This window comes from Fukomys damarensis, unplaced genomic scaffold (assembly GCF_012274545.1).
Source record: "Fukomys damarensis isolate Sample0158 unplaced genomic scaffold, DMR_v1.0_HiC HiC_scaffold_21, whole genome shotgun sequence".
NCBI lineage: Eukaryota > Metazoa > Chordata > Mammalia > Rodentia > Bathyergidae > Fukomys > Fukomys damarensis.
Genome location: NW_022900933.1, coordinates 19,464,959 through 19,475,284, shown reverse-complemented (window position 1 = coordinate 19,475,284; position 10,326 = coordinate 19,464,959). Strand labels below are relative to the sequence as shown.

General features: G+C 38.5%; 1 protein-coding gene across 1 annotated transcript in view; it reads left to right on the top strand.

Moving 5' to 3' along the window:
- Nucleotides 1–2,205: 2,205 nt before the first annotated feature.
- Snw1 (SNW domain containing 1) overlaps nucleotides 2,206–10,326 on the top strand; it is a 31,734-nt gene continuing 23,613 nt past the window's right edge. The window contains exons 1-3 of the mRNA XM_010645588.3: nucleotides 2,206–2,275; nucleotides 6,818–6,971; nucleotides 9,750–9,911. Coding sequence (XP_010643890.1) covers nucleotides 2,262–2,275; nucleotides 6,818–6,971; nucleotides 9,750–9,911 — 330 coding nt within the window. The 5' untranslated portion in view covers nucleotides 2,206–2,261. The remainder of the gene's footprint in view (nucleotides 2,276–6,817; nucleotides 6,972–9,749; nucleotides 9,912–10,326) is intronic.

The window sequence follows — 10,326 nt, the reverse complement described above, 5'->3', positions numbered from 1 at the left end:
TTTAAGACCAATTAAATTAAGGCTAGAGAATCATAATTATGTTTTCATTGCTTACCCTATACTAGATAGTATTCTAAGCACTTTTCATGGTTAATTCATTTAATCTCATAAATTTTATGAGAGTATGTTACACTTACCCCCTCCTCTTTTTTGTCAGTGAGAAAACAGAAACAGACAGAAGTGACTTCCTTAGGAACCACAGACAGCCAATTAGGGGCTAAAATGGAAACCCAGGAAAGCTGACTCTAGAATCTATGCTTAACTGTTCCACCCTACCATCTCACAAGTTATGTTGCTTGTGGCTACACTGTCACAGCTGGTTAGAAAACAAATTTGGCCCCAGGTTCTCTGAGATTGGATTCCATCCTCTATGGAGAATTCCAAGAGAAGAGTGATTACATCCAAGAGAAGTTGATTACTTCATGCAAGCTGGTGTAGCATTGATTATGGTTTGCACTGAGCTATTATGTGCGAGCAGCTGCTAATTACCTACGATGAGGGATGGATGATGTCTTAGTTACTCTCTCACTGCTGAGACAAAATACCCAACACTCACATGTTAAGGGAGGAAAGGTTTATTTAGCTCACAGTTTGTAAAGGTTTCAGTGCATTATCAGGCTGGATCCAAGACAGGGTGGATTGGCAGAGGGGCAGTGCAGAGAAGAACAAGTTCATGGCAAGCAGAACAGAGCAAAAGCAAGCAAGCAAGCAAGGGAGAAGACAAGCCTCTTTCTGTCCCTTATATTGCATCCAGGGTACCAGGATTAGGGCCTTACCAAACCAATCGGTGTGGTGATTCAGTAATCACACACCTTTAATCCCAACACCACACACTCTAGATTCAGCCACCTCTGAAAAAGCCCCACCTATGACCTGAAGAGGCTTGAGGACGGGGGTCATCTAGATCCAAACCATAACAGATGAATAAAGAACATCCAGTATAGCCAAATACCAAACCCTCTCCCAGATAAAATCAAACAAAGAGGGATGGGGATTTAGCTCAGTGGTTCCACTGCCTGCCTCACAAGTGCAAGGTCCCAAGTTCAATCCCCAGTACTGGGAGAAAAAATCAAACTAAGAACCTGGCCTTGGGATATAAAATCACGTCATTTTTATGAATTTGCTTTCTTAATTGTTTTGCTAGAATTGCTATTAATGTCTGTTGCTATTCTTTATACATTCTGAGGAGGAGGTGTAAAATGCCTTGCACAATATGCCTCTGTGGAAAAAGAGAATGGATTGTTGTAAGAACCCCGCCCCCCCATACCAGGGATCAAACTCAGGACCTTGCACTTGTGAGGCAGGTGCAGTGCCACTAAGTTAAATCCCTGGCCCATCCATTTCTTTCTTTTAATCTTATGTCCCAAGTCTTGGTCTATATCTTAACGATTTCTCAGGTTGATTATTTTAACCCTGTCCCTTTTGTCTCTCATTGTCATAGAAACCCAGTCTGCTTCATGAGTTGTCTTCCTGTTTCTTTGACCCAGGCCCTCTACTTCAGTCCTCCTTCAGCTCCATAGTATCTAATGAATTAAGTTTAAGCTCCTTGGTCTTGACTTCCGGGACTGTCTCCAATTTGCTTCTCTTTGATTCTCTTTTTAGAAATAATTCATTCCTGGATGGGCATGGTGGTGCACACCTGTAATCCCAGCACTAGGAAGACTAATAACACATTCCTGGAGTAGAGGTTAAAGCATAACACCATCAGCCAAAATATTAATTGTAAGAAGGAATATATTTAAATAGAACTTTGGAGTTGAGTAAAAACATTTTACCAATTTTACCCCATTTAATTCACATACTCATATATAAAATAATATATAACTATAAAATTACATGTATATACATGTAAAACTTGCTAGTCTCATCATTTCCTATCATTTTTAAAAACATTGTCACATTTTAACTTAACGCTGCTGTACTCGGAAAGCTTTTGTATTTGGGACCTTGCTCTGAATATGGAATAAAATAAAGCAGTTGAAAAGGCATTTCCCGCCAACTTCAGTGTTTTGTTGAGGAAACACTCTACCAAGTCACAAGGTGCGCGTACGCGCCTGCTCTTTACCGAAATGTTTACTTCCTGATACCCCCTTGCTCTGTTCAGAACACCATCAGTGTTCTCGGGTTCATAGAACTACAAATCCCACAAGGCCATTCGGCTCGAGCGCCTGCGTATTGAACTCTCTTTCCTTTCCGCTCCTCTTCTTCAGGAAAGGCCCGCCCCGCGGCGCTGTCGCTCGGGTTGGAAGAAGCGGAAGAAGATGGCGCTCGTCAGGTGGGTTGTTGATTCGGGTCCTCTATACGGAAGGGTCTGGGAATATCGACCTTTTACTTTTCTCTGTCCACACTCTCCGATGGTGGCCTGGTCTGGGGCGCAAAGTGGCATGGGCCTAGACCGTGGCTAGGCCCTCCCGTAAGCCACCGCAGCAACTAGGCCGCATTGAAACAGGCATCTTTACCGAGGGGCTTCCCAGGTTGAGTTCGCCCCTTCAGAGGGCCCAAAAGCCGTGGCGTGGCCTCGCGCTGAAGAGTCTCCCTAGTGTTTCGCTTAGGCCTGGTGGCGGATTGGAGAGTGCTACCGCTGGCTCGCGGCTTGTTGAACGTGATGGAATCGTGGGCAGCAGCTTGTGTCCCTGGGCTGAGGGAAGAAGCGCGCGGGAAGTGACGGCGCTGCTTTCCGGCCGTTTATCTGCGGTGGTCTCCTTTCTCTTGCCACCCTTTCCCTACACTAGGTTTTCTGAAGAGGGGGTGCTAAACAGGAATTTTAAATGGGCCGCAATAGTTAATGTGTCCACTAATATAGAAGTACGGCTGCTCTGCACTTTTAATTTTAGACCTTAGAATTTCTTCCATAGATAGAACCACCCCAGATGTTTGCTGTTGCCAGTTGCCTTGGTTACAGTATATAAAGCGCTTTCCGACTTTAAGAGAAAGGTACTCTTTAATTGGGAAATTCCAAGAAGTTACATAACTCTGTCTAGCCCGCGACCTTGTTGCTCCCAAGTTGAAAAACTTTCCATGCAAACTCAACAGGAAAAGTTTAGTATTGAAGGAGAGTGTGGAGAAAGTCATCATTTTAGGACCTAAGTTTGATCCCCCTTAAAACACTACATTCTTCTCAAGGTATTTTTCCTGGTTGATGGTAGTTACCCTAAAAAGGTTTTAGCTCAGGAAACCATCAGCTGTGTGTATGCAGAGGGGAGTCTTGAGACTGCAAGGAGAATGGGGTATTAGAAGTACACAATACAGAATACTTTATTTGTATAGTACTAGCCTTAATGTGAAAACAACTAGATGGAATGAGCTATTTGGACTAAAAAGTGTTTTGGAGGGTTTTTTGGGGAGGGTGTTATGGTTTTTTTTGTTTTGTTTTGTTTTTGGTAAATGTTACAGCAAACCTTTGAGTGTCCTCCAGGTGCAAGGCACTTTGCTATAAATTAATGGGATTATGAGGGAAGATTTTGTGGGAAAGGTGGAATATGAAATGGACATTCGAGAGCAATATCAGAGATGTGGTTAGTATTGTGTGCTTAAAATTGCAGTGACAGCTATCTCTAAATGGTTAGTCTTGGAGACTACATAGCTTAAGTAATGGAGGGGTCCTGTGAGCTATCCTTACAAATGACTCCTACCCCAGGAGGAGGTGATGGGGATACCAGTTTGTAGCTAGTGGGTCACAAGTACTTCTTGGCCAGACTTGTAACAGCCAAACACTCTTGTGGGACTGAGCTCTCAACCTTTGGGATTGACACTATCTCCAAGAAAACAGTGTCAGAATTAAATTTGAAGACACTCAACTGGTAGGCACCAGAGAATGCATAGGAGAATGAATTTTGTTTGATGTGTAAGGACAACACCCCACATATCTGGTGTCATAAGTATTGTATTGTCTTGTTGAGTGGGAAAAACTTTGCTGTTTCTTTACATTCTATATCTTCACGGAGTTTACATTCTAGTAGAACAAGAGGACTATGTATGAGATTTTTTTAAATGCATTCAGGTAGCACGCTAGGGAGAGTTAGACTAAAGTTTGGGTGAAGTGGCTATTTTTTAACCAAATAGAAAACAATTCTAAGGAGGTATAATTGAACAGAAATGTTAGTGCTGAGGTGCAAGTTACTAAAAGAACTGGGAAAGAATTTTCTATAAAAGCATAGGAAAAAATTGTTCTTAATAAATAAATATTTCAGGGCTGGGATTTAGCACAGTGGCACTGTGTCTTCCTTGAAGGTGCAAGATCCTGAGTTCAATACCTGGTACCAATAAATAAATAAATAAAAATATTTCATGGCAAAGAGAATAGCACATGTAAAGATCCTGAGGTAGTTTAAGTAACGGCCAGAAAGCTGAAGGGACAGAGGTTATGAGTACAAGGGGCAAAGTGGATTTACACTGATATCTTGGTTGTCAGAGGGCTCCATGCTCAAACTTGCCGCTACTCGAACAGCAAAATTTGAAGAAAAAAAAAATCTGCTCAGTGTTCATAGTCTTAACTGAAAATCCAACTTGAAAAAATTTGTACTGGCTGAGAATGAGCCATGTCTCGCAGCAGACACCAAAGGGGTAATGCTTCAGTCTAAACACTGCTCTCACACAAATGACATATAGTGCTTGTGCATTCATCGTTGTGCTTTGTTTTGTTTTTGTTTTTTGCACTTTACTTGCATAAAATATCATAACTATGGCTCCAAGGAAAATTAGTGATACAAGCAGTAAGGCTAAGGGGACAACCCTGAGAACCATGATAAGAGTTAAAGAAATAAACCATTCTGAAATATGTTAACATCCTGGAAAAACAAATTTATAAGTGTAATTTGGGGGCTTCAGAAGCAGTTATTTGGCTTTCTGTTATGGGAAAAATATTTTCAGTTCTCAAACTTTTCACTGTTTGATCATGAATTTGGAAGGAATTGAGTTCAACAGCCAAGGTTTCACTATTTATTTTGGCCAACATTTAAGGAGCTTCTGCTGTTGGTTATCAATGCCTGTACAGTTAGGGATGAAAGGAGCAGAAGTGATGACTGTGATGCATTAAAAGATGTTTTAGTGGTATACAGAGGATATAGAGGGAACATACATGGGGACAGCCAATCCAAACTTGGGGAATCATGGAACAACTCCAAATGATCAAACATGGAAAACGTATTGGCAGTATCTAGACACTGACAACCCATTCTCATTTAATACTTAAGAGAACCTTATGAGGTACTATTCTATGCTCTGTTATTACAGATGAGAAAACAAGCTCTGAGTGGTAAGTAATGTAGATCTAGGTTATGGGGGGGTTTTGGGGGGTTGTTTTGGTTTTGGTTTTAGTTTTTTGAGACAGGGTCCCGCTATTAGTTCATGCTGGCCTCAAATTCACAGCAATTCTCTTGCCTCAGCCTCCCAAGCGCTGGGATTACAGGCGTGTGCCACCACACCTAGCCAGATCTAGGTTTTTAAATGGCATGGATAGAATTTGAACTCTGAACTCTTACCTGATCTTCTCAGACTGGATTAGATCCCACTGATACATGGTGTTTTAGTACTCTGTACTTTTCCCTAATCACCTAATGTTTTTGTTTTTTGTGGTTCCAGGGATTGAACCCAAAGCCTCTGCACTTATCTTTTTTATTTCGAGTCAGGGTCTGACTGAGTCACTAAATTGCCCAGGCTGGAATTGAATTTGTTATCCTCCTGAATGTTACCCCAGCTTCCTAGAGTGCTGGGATTGCAGTAGTGCAACACCATGCCCAGTTTAATGTATTTGTAATTACGGGTTTCTCCCTTCAAGATTGTAAACTTTCTCAATTGATAGTCTCATTGCCTGTTGAGTATAGTTCCTTCACCCACGTGATCAATATTGTTTAATACCTGATGAAGCTTTACTGTTTTTTCATTTGTGCTTACTAGCTTAAAATTACAGAGGAACTTGATATTTTTCCCTTAAATGTATTATTCATCTGGTACGATCATTTTTATTTCAATACTTTGGGTGTTAGTGTAATAACAGTTGTAATAATTTAAAAGTTGTTAAGACTGGTTAAGTAGAAAGTTGCTTTAAGGGCCAGGGATTTAGCTCAGTGGTTCCAGCACTCACAGGTACAAGGTCCTGAGTTCGATCCCCAGTACCAAAAAAAAGAAAGAAAGTTGCTTTGATTAAATAATAAGTTGAATCTTTGAGATAAGTGCTTCCATTCTTTGGACTTTTTTAAGCTTTAAATTTCATTCTAAACTAGATACTCTTACAAAAATGTACTTTAAATATGTAGCTTGTGTTTTCTTTTTATCTGCTTTCTTTTTACATTCATTTTTAATCCTTGATCTCTGGTGTTGATAATAAAATAGTTACAAATAGGGCCAGGGATTTAGTTCAGTGGTATAGCACCTGCCTTGCAAGCACAAGGTGTTGAGTTCAATCCCTGGTACCAAAAAATAAAATAAAATAAAAATAGTTATAAGAAAGGAGCAAAAGCATAAAATTGTTTTTTTAAAAAATAGAGTATAAGAATAAAAGGAAGTGGACATGACGACACACACCTATAATCCTAGCACTTGGGAGGCTGAGACAGGAGGACAGCCACAAGTCCTCTGGGCTACACAGTGAGACCTAAAAAAAAAAAAAAAAAAAAAAGGAAAAAAGGGGTATTTAGGAAACCATGTACTAGACAGTTGGCCCCTGGGTAATTGGTAATTGAAAATATCTGTTACAAAAAAAACAAAAAAAAATATGGAAACGTGAAATATCTATTAATATTTGATTCTGAGTATCATTTGTCTTTGTCAAAGATGTTTTTATGTAAGAGTTTTTTAAAAATTCTTTTATTTTCTACAGCTTTTTACCCGCACCTACTCAGCTATCTCAGGACCAACTTGAGGCTGAGGAAAAAGCAAGATCTCAGAGATCACGACAGACATCATTGGTTTCCTCCCGAAGAGAACCTCCCCCATACGGGTACAGGAAAGGTTGGATACCTCGGTTGTTAGAGGTAAATATGGATGTTCTGTTTGACTTACTAAATTATGCTGAAATTTATTATAGCACACTTATAAAGTAAATTTAACTCGAGTCTCTGATTGTTAATGTCAGTGTGATAGAAATTCTGATGAGTTCTCAAGATGTACTTCCTTCAGAAGATTTATGTGTTTTTCATGCTTATTATCACTGGTTTGTGATCACCAGAGAACTGTACCATTTTGTCTCTTATGACAAAGTATTAAGACCCATACAAAGGAATTCGCATACCCTTTATAGATCTAAGGTATACAGCATGTGGACAATAAGAAAAAGGTAAGAAATGACAATGAAAGTGTGATCAAAGTGGTTTTCATGTTGCACACCCACCCCCCGCCAATATCCCATACCCTGAAGAAACAGCCTTTCTTCAGGGAAAACCACAATAGCATTTGCTTTACTGTTTTCTTTTTCTTCATCTGTTATCTCTAATTTGAGAATGTTAATACATGACTGATATGCATATTAACTATAATTTTAGGAAATACAGTAGGTAAAATTTGATGATTGATTAGAAGAAAAAGAAAAATCTGAAAAATTTTTTTAATACCTCTAGCTTGTTTCTTAACAAACTTCCTTCACAGCACCTGTTCTAATTACTCAAGCTTATAGACATCAGTTCCTTTCTCTAATTCAGGGGATGACTTCCCGTGCTTGGGAAGTCTTCCTTATCTAATGGAAAAAGCATCTTCCTTATCTAAGGAAAAAAGCAAACATTTGAGGCTTATTTTGCTTGCTCAGACTTTCCTTCTTTCACTCCTTTATCTTCTCCCTCTCCCAATATGTGTTCTGATTCCTGCGAATATTCCTTCAGGTTCCAAGGAATATGTGCCCTACTAAAAATCTGAAATGCTTATAAGCATTTATTTTTGTATGATTTCGTATTTTATCACTTTCTCACATTCTGTCCTTGTGTGGTTATAATTTTGACTTCAAAAATGAAAAAGGAGATTTGCTTTGTTTCATATGCCTTCAAGTGCTGACCATAATATTCTTTGAATTCAAACTTGTTGCTTAGATTCCTATAAGTAACCATCTTTGTTTTCAGTCTCTACCATGTTTTTTTTGTTCCTCTGCCTACCAGACATTATAGAGCCAGAAGACAAACATCCAAGTGACTTTTATCTTACCCTAACATATATCCATTTTTTTCTCAGTTCTTTTGAATTCCAATGTGTGAAGGCCAGTCTTACCATGATTATTAAGGGATTTTTATTATTGCTTTTGTTTTTTCCAAGAGCATCATTTATGAAAAGTAGAGCAAAATAAAAGATCCTCAGGGAGATTGTAATGCCCTCTTATCTGAAGCAAAAAGATAATGACTATCATCATCTAATTAAGTTTGGCATCTCTTTTGATAAAGTATAGGTATTCCTTTTTAGGTGGTAGCAAGCCCCATTTCACATACAGAACTGTGTCATCCTTGCATTTTAGCTTTATCACATCTGATTGCTGTTACCTTCTTAAAATTCGAAATGATTATCAAAGGTTTCATATATCCTGATAGAACAGGATAGATTATTTGAAAATCAAACTGAAATAGCCAGCTAATCTAGAAATGCCATATATGCTTTGAGGGGAGTGAATGTTCTGTGGAAGAAGGCATTTTGTTGTAGCTTTCAAAGGAAAAGCTATGATTTTCTGGCAGGCTTAATGACCACATAATGCTGCATCTACAATGCTGAAGTGCTTATTATAGTTGAAAAACTCCAGCAAATTTGAGCATGTGTCAGATTGATGGCCTGGGTACAGCAAGCACTTTTTCTTAGGAATGCTTCACTATTTGCCTAATTTATGAGAAATTACTTCTTTCTGCTTTATTCTATTGGCTTTCAAATTTTTCAAGTCTTTCTTTAGCAAATAAGTGTCTTGTACTTAGGAACTCATCCTAAATCTAATGGAATACTGCTTGAAGAAATTTTTTGAGAATGGATAGTGATATAAATTTTTTTCATCCAGATCCTCTAAATGTTATTTTTAATATTTTTCCTGTCATTCTTACTAATACAGGTTGAATATTCCTTATCTGAACTACTTGAGCATAGGTGTTTCAAATTTTGAAGATTTTCAGATATTCAAACATTTGAGTAGAGTTTACATCATTAATCTGAAATCAAAAATTCAAACTCCAGTACTTTTGGAGCATAATGTTGAGCAAGAAAATTTGGATTTCAGATTTTTCAATTAGACCTCTGTTCAACCCGTAATAATTGGACTTTTTTGTGGTTTGGTTTTGTTTTTTGAGGCAAGATCTCATTGTAGTCCAGGCTGGTCTTGAACTCATGGCAGTCCTCCTGCCTCAGTTTCCTGAGTGCTAAGATTACAAATGTGAGCCATCATGCCAGGCCCTGAATAGACTTGACTTGCCTTTTTTTTGTTTTGTTTTGTTTTGTTTTTGGTGCCAGTGGATGGAACTTGGGTCCTTGTGCTTGCGAGGCAGGTGGCAGAACCACTGAGCTAAATCCCTGGCCCCCTTGAATGGACTTTTATAAAACTATTTGGAATTATATTTGAACTCTATATTTATCTGATAAACTATGTTTATCAAATCATTGACAGGCTACTTAGTTTGTTTTACTTTAGAAGTCTTAGTTCTGTCCTAAATACTATATCTCAGATCAAGAACTTAATTTTTCCCAGATTTTGGAAAAGATGGCCTTGTTTGTGTGGGAAGGATGAGTGCAGTTGTTCTTGAATCCCTAAATACTATTAAATATGCTTCTTATGTATTTTATTTTCTTCTAACATACAGGATTTTGGAGATGGAGGTGCTTTTCCAGAGATCCATGTGGCCCAGTATCCCCTGGATATGGGACGAAAGAAGAAAATGTCGAATGCTTTGGCCATTCAGGTGGATCCTGAAGGAAAAATTAAATATGATGCAATTGCTCGACAAGGACAGTCAAAAGACAAGGTAATCCCTCTCAGAGGTTTTTCTTCATTGTTAATTAATTCATTTGAAGTTCTTTTGTTTTTTGTTTTTTGTGGAAATGATAAATCTCTTGCCATTTAGGTTATGCCAAAAGTAACAGTGAAGTAAATAGATTCATTCATAGGAAAATGGATACATATTGAAGATATACTCCTAAGTGAAATAAATAAGTCACACATGTGTAAATACCAAACAGTTTCCCTGGTGTGAATAATCTGCAGTAATACATAAGATCCTAATGAGATTACTGACATTTAGAAATGGGAAGAAAGGAGCTAAAGGTGTAGGGAAGGTGGGATGGGTAGGGGAAGGGCAATAAGGGAAAAGAAAAAAATGTGAGATAATGAAAAGATGTAAATAAAGTGTTTGTAGATGGGGAGGGGAGGAGGGGGTGAAG